At 37.3% G+C, this 14761-nt stretch overlaps 1 protein-coding gene and 1 long non-coding RNA gene across 7 annotated transcripts in view; one reads left to right on the top strand and one right to left on the bottom strand.

Moving 5' to 3' along the window:
- The window catches only part of slc4a4a (solute carrier family 4 member 4a), a 54181-nt gene extending 40561 nt beyond the window's left edge, over positions 1 to 13620 (top strand). For 3 of the 6 annotated variants that reach the window (XM_051421704.1, XM_051421703.1, XM_051421699.1), the window contains 10 exons: positions 113 to 226; positions 468 to 629; positions 1377 to 1555; positions 2617 to 2689; positions 3519 to 3587; positions 3809 to 3982; positions 5221 to 5382; positions 6845 to 6938; positions 7539 to 7618; positions 10764 to 13620. In XM_051421704.1, the coding sequence (XP_051277664.1) occupies positions 113 to 226; positions 468 to 629; positions 1377 to 1555; positions 2617 to 2689; positions 3519 to 3587; positions 3809 to 3982; positions 5221 to 5382; positions 6845 to 6938; positions 7539 to 7582 (1071 nt within the window). In that variant the 3' untranslated portion in view covers positions 7583 to 7618; positions 10764 to 13620. The remainder of the gene's footprint in view (positions 1 to 112; positions 227 to 467; positions 630 to 1376; positions 1556 to 2616; positions 2690 to 3518; positions 3588 to 3808; positions 3983 to 5220; positions 5383 to 6844; positions 6939 to 7538; positions 7619 to 10763) is intronic. The other 3 variants (XM_051421698.1, XM_051421702.1, XM_051421701.1) reach the window with 1 other exon arrangement.
- The window catches only part of LOC127375629 (uncharacterized), a 55096-nt gene continuing 44447 nt past the window's right edge, over positions 4113 to 14761 (bottom strand). The window contains exon 3 of the long non-coding RNA XR_007887388.1: positions 4113 to 4198. This is a non-coding gene — a long non-coding RNA (uncharacterized LOC127375629). The remainder of the gene's footprint in view (positions 4199 to 14761) is intronic.

Raw genomic sequence — 14761 nt, 5'->3', positions numbered from 1 at the left:
AGCCATACTAAGCTAATTTAATCCCACGGGTCATCTGTTGAGGAATCAAACTGGGTGTCCAAATGTTTGAACAGCAGGTTACAGAGAAGTGTTTGTGTTAACTTTCACTCAGGTGAGGAAACTCATCAGTGACTTTGCCATCATCCTGGCCATCCTCATCTTCTGTGGAGTTGATATGCTTGTAGGAGTCGATACTCCCAAACTCATTGTGCCAACTGAATTCAAGGTGGGTACCCCCGTGCTCCGTAAATGCTCATTCTAATTTGTGACACGCTGGACTTTTAAGTCCCTTTGGACAAAAACATTGCCAAATTAATGTAATGTCAATCAGCATTTGGTTTAGAAGTTGATCATCAGAAATGTAAAGTGATTAAAGTGAGTTAACAGAAACATTAAAAGACTGTTAATCAAAAGCAAACATATTTATGAAGTCCATTAAAGTAAATGCTTCTGTTTTCATATCATAGCCAACAAGTCCTAACCGGGGCTGGTTTGTGCCCCCGTTCGGAGGAAACCCCTGGTGGGTTTACCTGGCATCGGCACTTCCTGCCCTGCTGGTCACCATACTGGTCTTCATGGACCAACAGATTACTGCTGTCATCGTCAACAGGAAGGAGCACAAGCTGAAGGTGAATAGAAAACTCAAAGCCAGGTGGTCATTTGTGAACAGGGAGATTAAAGTCTTTGAATCGCTAACTGTCACTGCTGTTGTAATACTTACAAGGTTCACAAGGTTCACAAGGTTGATGTACTGTATGTGAGTGAGGAGGTAGAGGTTTGGGAATCACTTCTCTTGAGTTCTTGTACTACAGATGGAAGGATTTCCATTATTGGCAATTTGCTGATTTCAGACAACATTTAGTGCTGGCTTTTGAGCATAGCTTGCACAATAAATAGGTGTTAAATGTTTGAGTCTGCATTTTTCACATTGTGAAATGAGTTAAATTTAGAAATTCAACAACTGAAAAAAAGGTTGTCTTACCTGATGTGAGGATTTTCATTCATTTCCCACAACAAACTGCAGTCTGTACAGGACACTGGATACCTTCACACTGTAGTTAAATATTGTTGTCATTCTTCTCATGAGGGTGAGAGATGTTTCATGGTAGTGACTGAACACAGTACAGTTCAAAAAGCAACTACTTGAGATGTTCAGAGAGTCACTGCTGAAGTTGAGCAATGATTTCTTTGATTTCAGCAGTGTGAATGGTTTCTTTTTCAAGATAACTGGAAAATAATTTCAAAGAATACATTTGTATATATAGGAGCTGTTTGCTGGGTTTACGGTTTGCCTGTATCTGCAGCCGTGCATACTGACTATGCCTGAGCACGCACATGCACAACCTTTGACCTTCCATGTTTGTTGTCTGTACCAGAAAGGGGCAGGTTACCATCTGGATCTGTTCTTGGTGGCTGTTCTGCTGGTGATTTGCTCCTTCATGGGTCTGCCGTGGTACGTGGCTGCCACTGTGATCTCTATTGCTCACATCGACAGTCTGAAGATGGAAACTGAAACTTCGGCTCCTGGAGAGCAGCCAAAGTTTCTGGGTGTGAGGTAAGACTGGTGGAGAGTGCGTACAATAAACTGAGCATTTGGATCCACATGAAAATACACAAAATGACCAAAACTCATGCTGATGGCAGCTCTTAATTTTTTAGAGAATACCAAAAGCCTATCCGGGAATATTAGCGCACCATACAGGGATAAAATTTAAGAGTTGAAGGAGTCAGAGATTCATCAAAACTGATCCATGGTAAATTAAATACACTGTTGCTGTAGCACCATCTATAGGTGAGATGGCAGCAAAAGTCTAACAATCTCCTGCAGAAGTTGTCTGCAGCTGGCATCGAAGTTCACTTATAACAATTTAATTTTACAACCAATGCTAATAGAAAGTATTTTAAAGTAAATCCAAATATTTCATATGTGACTTTCCACAACATTTCTCTAAAAGTTTGAGATGTCCTGCTAACCAAAACACAAAATAACTCTCTTGTTAGAGTTAATTTACTGAACTGTAATAAGTGTAATGAGTTGATTTGCCTAATGAGTTAAGTCAAACATAAAAAGCATTTACACAGTAGATTACTGTTGAACAAATACTGTTTGAGGGAAGTGGATGGGTTTACATCACCTCTATGAAATTAAATAAATATTACATTAATCTCTTGTATTAACTGTATTTTAGAGAAGAAAACTAACAAATAATCTTGTTGTATCCCTTTGATTCATTCACTCTGCTGCCCATTAGTGACTATGTACTCCAATTAAGATGCAAGAGATTTTTTTTTTGTTTGTTTTCACGTCTCTTATGTGACGCCCTCCGGAGGCTCCTGATATGTCAGCTGTAAGCTGAACCAACAAGCTCTTGTCTTGCAAGACACTTAAGCATCTACGCCAACTTCAAACTTCCTACAAATATTTGAATTGTCTTTGCTTTGGCTAAACTGAAAGAGATCTGGGAAATGATCCTCAATTAATCACCATTATTCAGGCTTTTCTGGGACTTTGTTATTGTACTTAAAAGAGGGAAAAATGTCCAAATCATGAAATTATACCAAACAGACGTTTTGTTCTTGTCATAACTGTATTTGTCCTTTTTCTTTTTTTTGCAGAGAGCAGAGAGTCACTGGTGTGTTTGTGTTCATCCTGACAGGACTGTCTGTATTTATGTCTCCTATTTTAAAGGTAATTAAACAGAGAATGTCTTCTGATTTGTGTCTGTTTATTAATCACTTAGTCATCCTGAAAAGCTGAAAAGGTCGAGAGTGAGCTGTGGCAGACTTGCTAACTTATAGATTGAATCAAAGAAAGTGATTTAGATATCATGTTGTTAAAATTGTATTCTAGGAACCACAAAAACACTTCTCAGATTGTGAGTTACAAGAGTTACAAAAACACTTAACAGAGCTGATGATGAATGTGTATAAATACGGTAATTAGCCTTGTCTTACTAGATTTATTTTTTAGATTCTCTTTGACTATCTGGAAAAGAGAGATAATAAGCTGTTATTTTGGATCATTAAGTCCACAAACCTCTATACTAACAAGGTCAGAGGTCAGTGAGATTAACTCCTACTGTGACAGTGTAAAATAAAAACTCATTAACCCTCATCTCCAGTTACTGAGAGACCCGTTACATTCATACATTTTAAAATAAAAAGCTGAGTGGTTGTGTTTGACATTGTGAAGAAATGCAAAAGAACATTTTACTATACAACTGCCAAAAAAGAAAAACAGAATAGTTTTTGATAAAAGCTGCAGTCCAGGTAAGGTTTAAAATTACAATTGTGCATTTTATCTGGTATAATAAATATTCTTGAAGCAGCTTTTACTTAAACACTGACCTGGAAATTGGTGTTTTTCCCCCACATTAACCTTAAATACTGTTAAGTGAAAGCTGCACATTTTAGACAGTGCAAAGCAGTTTCTCAGTAAATTCTCTCTGAAGATGTCTTTTAAAAAAGTGTTAAAGTTTACATTTATGTTAATTCTTTGTTCTCTCTGTTTCACATAGTTTATCCCCATGCCTGTGCTGTATGGAGTCTTCCTATACATGGGAGTCGCCTCTCTCAATGGAGTGCAGGTAAATATTACATTTCTTTCTTTCTTTATATAATAGCATTAGTAATGTGGAGTGTAGAGCAAAGTAAACTAATCTGAAAAAAAACCTAATAAACTATGACCCTCTAACATCTGAGTATCCAAGAAATTGTGCAAGCCAGTGAGATATTGTTACCCTGATATAGTCATGCATGCATGTATGTATATCCTGTCATCTGTATTTGTACCTCTTCCTGTCTGTAGTTTATGGATCGTCTCAAGCTGCTTCTGATGCCAGCGAAGCATCAGCCGGACCTGGTTTACCTGCGGCATGTTCCCCTCAGGAAGGTCCACCTCTTCACCTTCATCCAGATCCTTTGCTTGGCTATGCTCTGGATACTCAAGTCCACTGTGGCTGCTATTATATTCCCTGTCATGGTAAGAGACATTTATATTAAGAGTTACCCAATAAGACGTGTATTTTATTTTATTTTTTGAGTCTTGCACTTACTGGAAATGTTTTAAGAACTTTAAGCTGCATGTAGTGGCCTTCATCAGTGGGCATTTGCTCTGTTGTTATTTAGATTCATGTGGGTTCAGTTGTCATCATGTGAATCATGACCTTAGTGTGGCGTATCCAGGCTTCACCTGAAACTAAAGAAAAATTCCAGTTCTCTGTCAATATTTTATAGTATATAAGTATATATTGTATACAATAATAATAACAATAGTATATAATAATTATATTTTATTTTAAGATTTTATACTTATTTATACTTATATATTGTGGCCAGCAATCAAAATAATAATGATTTCATCATATGTGAGCAGAATATAACATGAATTTTGGCATATTTGTCACCAGAAGTCTATCTGTTTTCCAAATTATACTCAGTTTTCTGTCAGTCCACTGAAACAAGTATTAACTTGTCATTTTAAAGGATGAGTGAAAAATGCATGTGCATGCATGTGTAAGCAGCATGATAAAACAGCTCAATGCACTATACAGCCAGCTTGACATGATCAGACACTGCATCACTCTGACACGTAAATTAAGCTTATCATTTGTACTGATAATCCAGGGATAATTGGCATGGTGTTTCATATAGTTATGGTTCAGGGTCACAAATGCAACACTCAATACTTTATTATGACAATATTGTACTTGTATCTGTACTTTGTATTGTAGTTAGTGCTGTTGGGCAGGAAGTGACTGTCTCAAACTTTAATTGACATTGTTACATGGATTTAAAAAATCACCAGTGTATAAATATTGTTATATATTATATACCATTTGTTATTTGTGTTATTTAAACATATTTAACTGGTTAAAAAATAGACTCTTTAATGCTGATGCCTGTATGTGACCCACATAAACAAATAAGACCATCAGTTGCTATTTCTTTATAGTTTATATCATTATTCTTAATGGGGCTGCCACCAAGTCGGACTCAGTCAGGTTCCCCTCGAAATCAGACGAGGCAAGGGAAACACTACCACTTTTGTCCACAGGGGTCGCCAGAATCAACACAAATCAACAATAAACACAAAATAGAAGCTGACTTTAAATTAACTAACTAAAATATATACAATTTTAAAAACGTGAGATTATTTGATAATTCTGCAAATTAACTGCCTGGCAGTTAACTCTTATCCTGTTGTTGTTCTGCTTTTAGATCCTCGCTCTGGTAGCCGTCAGAAAAGCGATGGACTACATGTTCTCCCAGCATGACCTCAGCTTCCTGGACGATGTCATCCCAGAGAAGGACAAGAAGAAGAAAGAAGACGAGAAGAAGAAAAAGGGAAAACGTGGCAGCATAGACAGCGACGCTGAAGACGTAAGAGTTTTGAGTTTACAGTTTCAGCCCCACTTGAATGCAACAAGTAAATGTCTTATTTTTCCTCCACTTTCTTATAATTTGTTTTATATGACAGCCCATTCCCAAGTCTGTCAACCTCACCAACTACCTCCAGCCCTGCCCTCAACTCACAGTTGTCTTCAATTGCAGCAGCATGTACCATTTAAGCGTTTATCTACATATGTCAGCTTCCTTCATGCAAGTGCTTGTGGAGTTGTCTTTCCCTCATTTTCATCTGGTGTAAAGTAGTTTCCCGTATGGGTGAATGAATAAGAATCCAGAAATCTTGCAGAGATATTATAGATGCAAGTGCCACTGTCTCATTTTCAGCGATTATTTAGGCTTCGATAGAAACAATCCTGAAGATTCTGGTTTGTGGTTCACTGGAATTAAATTTCAAATTTGACTGATTTTCAGTAAAAGCAAACAAGACTTAAGCTTCTTTCCCTTTATTTGCACAAGACCGTTGTTGTACGTGTGTGTTTATACCTCTGCATTTTAGGTTCAGGATAATTATACACAATTCAGACCAGACTTCCAAAGTAAGCTAGTCCTTCCTCTTGAGGTTTAGTGGTAGAACTTGTTTTTAAGTGATTGAGCTTGGAAGCTTGAAGCAGAGGTCTTCATGGGGCCACTCAGTTTCTACCGACACTCAACCAGGAACCCAAGTTGGGCAGTGTCCACATTATGTGTCTAATATTCGAGCAGATCCAAACTGCCACTCACATAATGTTCAGGGATGTTTCTTTAATGGATTCTTTTCAGATCGGGTCCAGACAGACCAGATTAGAGGTTCTTTAGATGATGATGTGACTTGCCAACTCTTGAAACCAACACAACTATTTAAAAGAGTTATATCGGTTGCCTGGCCCATTTTGATGGATCATTTAGCAGAAAATGTAGAAAACCTTGAAAAGAGTTTTCTGATTTTAAATTTCAAAACCAAGATCATTGACAGCCTAGTGACATATTTGTCCTGTTATGACGTAAAACGGCGAGTTGTATATCTTGTACAGTCTAGTTGAAATGACTCCTTTCCCAAGGCGATCCCCACTGAAGCTTGACATCAATGGGGTTAAACTGTTTTTAAATTTAAGTGTGGTCGCTCGTAAAAGAAGCTCTTTCCCTTTGGTTCTTACAGACAGGCAGAAAGGTTTATCCAATATTCGATTTTCCAGCTTGATTCTAGCTGCCACAGAAAGCTGTCAATGCTATATTACATTGTCTCTTTTACCTTTTTTTAACCAGGAAAGTATAAAATGGACCAAGAAATTCAAGATCACAAACTACCTAAAAGCAAAGGGTTAAGGAATTAATGTTGACCAGTGTCATCACAGGTTTATTAATGCATGCGTGTGTGTGTGTGTGTGTGTGTGCTGATGCTAACTCACCGACACCCCAGAGGGCCCGTCTCAGGATGTGTATTTCCTCTCTCCAACAGTCTGATTATCCTTACAATGAGAATGTTCCCAGCATTAAAATCCCCATGGACATGATGGAGCAGGAGCCCTTCTTAGGTGATAAGGCCTCTGACAGTGAGTAGACCCAAACTACCCGCTGCACCGAAGGAAAACTACTTCTTCCTCTTGCTCCGCTTGTGTCTCTGAGGACTTATTCCGTTGCTAAAAGTTTGATGTTGTGTTGTCCGTTTCTTTCGCTCACTGCATGATTTTAACATTTTCCTCTTTTGCCTCTCTCTTTTCTTGTGTTTAAAACATGCATGAAATTAACTCACTTTCTCCTCTAGTACTTTTGTCTTGGAATATGATGTGTTCCAATAATACTGATTTTATTTGTCTTTTCCTTTCTAAATTCCTGCTGCCTTGACCTAACCCTTTTTCTGTTTATCCCTAGCATGGGATACTGTGTGCCTTTTCTGTTGTATACAATTATGCTATCTAGTTTTTCAGTTCAGGTGCATCACTTCTTACTCCTCATCCAATTTTGTACTAACATTTCAGCTGTATTATCAAAAACTAAACATATTATCTTTAAATAAATCATCTTAATGGATACTGTACACGAGTGTGCAGATTGTCAGCCAATTCAAACCCTTGCAGGTAATTTCCTCTTGCTGGTTGACACTGTTTCTCTAGGCTGCATGCATACTCATGGATGTTTTTTTTCTTCCACAGGAGATAAGTCCCCATCATTCCTTGAGCGACACACGTCGTGCTGAGCAGCTTCGCTACTACCAGTCCAACTACTTGTCCAGGTGAGATGTGAGTGTGTGCGTGAGAAAGTGAAGGGGACGCGTGTCGTATGCAGTTCAGAACCTGACAGTCACAGACTTTTTCAAATCCACTTGCCTAACAGGCCAAATTAAATGGTTAAGGGGAAACGGAACTAAATACTACTGCCACTGTTTTGCTTTTTGAATTCATCCACAACTGAGGCATCAAGGATCGCAAAAGGTCAGAAGCTCGAGATAACTACGTAACATATAATGCTAGTCTGACCTTTAAAGGTCACCCGGGCTAATTAACTTACCAATGGCTAAACTGCATTCATTCAGTGGCTGGCAGGGGCTCCACATATAAGCTCAGATGTCTCCTCTCTCATGTCTTGCTTCTCTCTCTGGAGTTTAAACCAGCAATAAACAAGTTGTAATACAACATTAGCAAACAGTCACTTATTTACAATCCAGCAGTAACATAACCATTCAATTTGGAGTCGCTTTTGTCCAATACTCACTCTCTTGTGGCTCTGTTTTTGGTCTCTACCAACCAAAATATCTGTCTCTTCAGCTGCTTATTTTATTATTACAAAAATAGTCATTACAGCTACTTTAATGTTACAGTTTTTTTCTTTTCTTTTACAAAGACACTTTTGGGTCCACATCAAAAATAACTTTATGGTAGTTTGGGCATTTTATTTTATTTTTTTGACTTTTTATTTGGTTTTGTTGAAAGCTGAGTAGGAGGGGGGATGACGACCAAGGTTCCTGACCAGACTTGACTAGGCGTTGTTTATAAATTATAAGACATATATGTAGTCTTGCCTATATACCAGATGATACAGATGCAGACACAGACGATAAGTATATTACCTGCTTAATTAAAAACTTAATTGCTGAGTTACAAATGTAAACAAGTTAAATTACAGGAATTTAGATAATGGTTGAAATATTCCATAATGTTTCTTTCTGAGTGCACCTGTGTAACAGTGATAAATATACTCTGTGCTTCACTGATATGAGCTTTAGAGGAGACAATCAGTCTCAAAGAGGCAGAACAAGCCTTGTCTTTCGGCAAATATATCGAGCGATGATTATGATGCTCAAGAAGAGATTATGTTTCTTCATCATGCCCACATCCTCTTTCGATGACCAGGATCCTCGGGTCGTATGCACAGGCTCACATTTTGTTCCTGTATTACCCCATCTGCTCTAAGATTGTTGGAACAGTGCTGACGGAAGAGGATTAGTGTTTGCGACAATGTGTGAAAAGCAGCTGTGATTACAGTTTATCTGTGATACCAACAAACAACTTACAAGATTTATTTTTCTAATTGTTCTCCAGCCATAGAGATCAGACTGACGGGTTGGCTTTTATTCACATGGATGGAGACTAACTACAAACATTTTCTACTGACTGTGGTGAAAGAAGTATCCAGATCTTTTACTGAAGTAAAAGTTGAAAAATCCTTCTGTAAAAACACTCTATTACAAATCCTGCATTCAAAATGTTACTTAAAGTTTTTAACTGGTTATGAAACGGTCTCAATTTACTACCTACAAAACAGCACAAAAGACCAACAGCAAGAAGATTGGCTATTTTTTTTTTGTCATTCCTAATGCCTTCCACCTTGTTGGATTCACCTTGAAATCAACGAAATGAGGGGGTGGAAACACTACAGCACACAGGCCGCCAGAATAAAGAAAAAACAATATTCCTTGTTGAAATTTATTTTTAGTGATGATTTTTAGTTCATTTTCGTGAAAGTGAAAGGCAGGAGAGTGGCCCCTATATTATCAGATTATTATTATAATTATTACTTTAACATTACTATTAATGTTTTAGGCGGTCGAGGTGAAACCAATTTTAACTAATTAACCTTATTTGCTATTTGGTAGTTTAAGCCATATCAATATCATTTCAAAAACTCAATATAGGCTTTTTATCAAATCAAAGGAACTAAAGTTAAAGTTCAAGATGTATGCAGTGGAGTAAAACATACATTATTTCCCTCTGAAATGAAGCGGATTAGAAGTACAAAGTAGTTTAAAATAGAAATACTCAAGTACAAGTACATCAACACTGTACTTAGCTACAGTACAATGTACTGTTACTTTCCACCACTGTGTTTTTATTTTCTTTGTGTCAAACATTGACAAGTAGCTTTAATTGGCTCCATGCTGATGAAGCTTTAATCTCCTCTCCTGACTGGAAATGCCAATAAAACAACGTGCTGTGAAACGAGAATAGTTTGATCTCATGTTACTTTAAAGACTGTGGGCCTTTCATTGGCCCGGACACGTGTCCATTAGAGTCAGTCACGTCAGACAGGGCATAAACCACAGTTATGCTCTATTTGTGATGACATTACGCTGCCCCCACCCCTCTAAAACTAATCCTGTCCCCACTAAGACTGAAGCCAAATTACTTTGAGCTCAGATGACCTCAGGAACCATCAAATCACAATCACTGGTTGTATTTCTGCAGTGCTTAGGGAGACCGAAACACAGTATTGTAAGACGTGCACTAATGATTTATCTCAATAATGCATTTATAAACACGTAATTTTACACACTGCAGAGCGTTACACACAGTCAGAATGACAGCATAAAGTTTGTATGATGACACGAGATATGGATAAGTGTCTAATAAAACATTTAAGTTTATTTAAAGAACGATTCTGGTTTATTTACGGTATATCTTGGTCTTTTCAATCGTTTCTATCACTAAAGTAATTGCTGATATCTGCCAACACGGCTATCACTGCCAGTCTCTCTCTTTCTTGTAGCAGGGTGGAGAGTCTAAAAAGTTTTTAAAAAACCTGCATTGCAAGATCCAAACTCGATATCGGTGTAGCAATATATTGGTTGAGCTCTAACGCACTTAATTTAAAAAGGTACGCACATCGGAAATGTCATAAATAATTAAGTTTGGAGAGAATCACATCAAATAAATTATCAGAAGATATAACAATTGGCAGAATTACCCTCTGTGCATGGTAGTGTAAAGTTGAACCAGAAACTGTAAACTGTGATGTCTCAAGCCTGACTGACTGCTGGTGTTTTACTCCCTGTTGGACTGAGCAAATAAGTGCATTTCCCCAAAACATTAAACTATTCCTTTAGTTAAAGATCACACTGCATCTAAGTATATGTCCTAACAATAGATGTATTTGTGTTGCAGCCCTGAGATGAGTCCGCTGAAGTCTGTGCCTCAGATTAGAATAGAAATGGACCCAGACGATGATAATACGTTCTACTGGAAGAGCCGAGGATCTGAAACGTCTCTGTAGAGCACCGAACCACCATCAGCCGAATCCTGCAAGACAACTCTCTCTTTGACTTTCCTTTATTCTTTTTAACTCAAACGAAATCCTTTCCACAGTCTCAAAACTTTGTTGTGAAAAGGGACACGCTAAGGGAAAAAAAAGGCAGTCTTAACACGACAGTACATTTCTTATAATGAAGCTATTTTAAAACCATTTCTTTCCTCACAATCTTGTCTTGGTATTCTTCTCACAGCTCCACAGGAAACAGTCTTTGTTTTCTGACACTTAAATGTAACTCCTTACTACTCTTCTATGCAACTCATCCCACATATTGCTGATCAACAGTAAATGCTGCAGCTCTCTTTGACCATGCATGGTACACCCTTCCTGCTCTTTTTATATAAATATATATAAATATCTGTCTGATTTTTTTTATATAAATTGAATTACTCTAATAACATTTTCCTGTAGCAGGAAAATTATGTTTTTATAGCTCTACCTCTTGTTTTAGATCAATTGCTTATTATGAACAAATGCAACATGTTGATTTTTTGATGCAGCATGGGATTTTGATATTTTCTCTGTCCTCTTGTAGAGTTGAAATGATTCAAGAGATTCACTGTATTATAGCGTGTGAAGGAAATGTGTGCAAATAGATCTTTTAAGTTAATTAACAGTTAATAAGTGCATATTTCTATGTGCAGATAAGGTAAATATTTTTATTATCACTTTCTGATGGAGTTTTGTTTGCTTCACCATCTCTTTCTAATTTTCTGAATCTTTCTTTCACATGTTCACTACAAAGCTTTTGTTACTTGTTTAAATCAAATCCTACATTTCTTTATCTTTTTTTTCCCCTCTTTTTTTAATGATCATGTTGTGTGTATGTTGGTAACCTTTTCTTGTGTCTTTCATTTTTGTTTCTTTCTGGGTAGAAAACAGTTCAGCTAAACATACTCATCCAATTTTCCTCAGCCAAACTTAAACTCTAACTAGGAGTGCATATCATATAATTGCTTGTGCTGCACAAACTACTCTACCTAAGTGGCTTATAAGAGATCAATCCAGATTGAAATTCATATGGTAACGATATGACAAATGAGAATGGAATCAAATCCATATAAGCTCCATGCTGTGGGACAGCTTCAGTCCACAGCAGGTTTATTTCTTTTTGTCTCAGCTGCTGTTGGAACTATCTGATGTGAAAATGGGATCACACGTTTTTTTTGTTTTTCTCTTATACACTAAAGGATTTGGATTAAGTCTATCTTAATACACTCAAATGCCATACTGTATACTACGACTACTACTACTACTACTACTACTACTTTTACTACTACCCTCAGTGTACAGGACTGGTCGCTGTTGTAATTCTTCCTGTTTATAAAGGCCACTACGCAGTTTCTTCATAGAGCCATTAAACTGGAACAGTCCACCGTCTGTATTCTGTGCAAAAACGTGAAAGCTAATATGAGTATATTCACACATACAGACACAAAGAGGCTAGCCAACTCCTAAAAGCTTTTTGCCTTTTTCCAATTGGACAGTTATATTCTCACATTGCCATTATATTGTTGCACGCTTAAGTAGTTAATTCTCCAAGCGGTGTATTACCATGTATTTTTCTGAATGTTAAATATAAAAGATTTGACCCTTTTCACAGCACCCATTTTGACATGAAATAGCAGGGTAAACACAGGTGTTACCAAGGATACTAACTACTACTACTATTTAATGTCAAAAATGCTGCTGTGAAAAAAGGTCTGTTGTAAACCTTCTGCAATTGGTTCTTGTAAGGTCGACACTTGTGTTGTTGAACCTTTCTCAGCTTTGCAAAGTCACCACTGGGCGCCTCGAGTCCTGTGCGAGCATGCGAGTGGTATGTTAAGGTAGACTTATAAAAATCCAATCTCATCCTTTAAAAAAACTGTTGTTTTTACGACTCAATCTGCTTAAATAAGGCAGAAGATGTACAAACTTTATATTCACTGCATATTTCTACTTCACAGCATTCCTTACAGAGGGACCAGTGAGTCCACTGTCACATAAAGAAAGAATTGAGCCTCTCATATCTGACAACTTGACTTTTATTGGCCAGTATTACCGATAGTACAACGAGCCAGAATGGCTTCTTAAGCACTGTTTGTCATTACAGTATCCCAACTTTATCTCTAAGGGCACACTGAAGCACTTGGCTTGAAGTTTTTTAGTCTAAGTGGATCACAGATTTAATTTTAAGATGGAAGTCCTCTGTCTTCTTTACCACTATAGAAATAGAAATAGAAATAGAAATACATTTTAACTACGTGATAAATGAGCCGCCTTCCCTTCTCTGAAAATCATGTACATACAGTGAAGGCACGTCGGCTCCAACCAAAATGCACCAAGTTACTTTGTACCGTCTTGATCGTTGTGTTTAATTTGATTTTGTCAGTTTCAGATCATCTGCCGAAGTAACGTCATTTATATTCCACATCAGTGTTTGTAGCTGTCAACAGCAGAGAGTGGAAGCAAGTGTGACTTAATGTCTGAGACACATTATTTGTGGAGTTGTTCGTTTAAAGTGTGTCGTACAGTGTAAGCATGTGGGGCAAAAATCTACAACATGAAATGAAATACCTGTTAATTTTAGCGTACTGAAAACTGATACTGACTGTTTGTTTCTGATTAACTTTTTGTGATTTTTTTAGAGCAGGTGAAATGGTTTATTTTAGAATTTATATTTTTCAAATGAAATGTATATTGAAAATAAACAGAATGATCAAACAGTGATGGTGTCCTGCTTTTCTGTCTAAGTGGAAACCCCCCTCCAAAAAAATGTCAATCTGCTGTTGTCTTTTATCATGTCCTGTTCCTGTGCCTCTTCAAAAACAGCACATGATGAATGTGAATTAGTATTTGTAGATAATGTAACAATTTGTACATAGTACGGTATTGGGCTTAAATTCCTCAGAAAACAAGGCTTTGTACTGAACACTAAACAGGCTAACACAGAGCTTAATTTCAGTCAACACATTATCTCCATATCTCATCCTGCACATAAAAAGATACCTATATTACAACATTACACTACCTAAACCCACAAACCTTCCCTGTCAGAGTTTTAAACTTTTATAATCTAAACAAATAGTCCCCTGTGATAACTGATTCAGTAGCTCCCTCTGCTGTCTGTCCAGCAGTATTAAAACCTACAGAAACATGAATCATCAAATACATGTTGGTGCTCCTGATGTTGGCAGGTCTTCATCCAGGTTCAAATCACCTCAAATTGCCCAAAATGCCCAATCTGACTGCAGTGAGTTTTGGGGACATATTTCTAAACTCCAAAATTGCTCCATGCACGAGTGTGTGATGTTTTCCCTTTTGCACATTTACAGAAAGGCTTAGTTACCTTTGTGATTGTTCTGCAGGCTGTCGTGAAAAGCTGGAGTACTCATTGAGGGGTAGTCAATTCAAGTCTTCATCTACTGAAAGCAAATGATACCAAACAAACAAAACAGACAAATGAAATAATCAATGGTAGATTAGTTCATATTATTTCATTTATCTTTGTATAATCAGAAGCATTCCAGTTCAGTAGCAGATGAACACAGCAAATGAAGAGCTCAATTTCATGCCAAAATGAATAACCTGAATACAGAATCATATACAAATGCTCCCTGTTTCCACTAGGGGACTAACAAGAGCTATGGAAGAGAGATACTGTGTGTGTGTGTGTGTGTGTGTGTGTGTGTGTGTGTGTGTGTGTGTGTGTGTGATTCTAGTACTTATATCTTTGTGAGGACCAGTTTGACTTTTGGACCTTGAGATCAAGGACAATTTCCCTTGTCCTCAAAGGAGTTTTAAGGTTTGGTATTGGTTTTCAGGGTGAGAATGAGGGTTAGGCATTTAGTTATGATGATTAAAGGGGAAC

This window comes from Dicentrarchus labrax, unplaced genomic scaffold (genome assembly GCF_905237075.1).
Source record: "Dicentrarchus labrax unplaced genomic scaffold, dlabrax2021, whole genome shotgun sequence".
NCBI lineage: Eukaryota > Metazoa > Chordata > Actinopteri > Moronidae > Dicentrarchus > Dicentrarchus labrax.
This window is presented reverse-complemented; position numbering and strand designations above follow the sequence as displayed.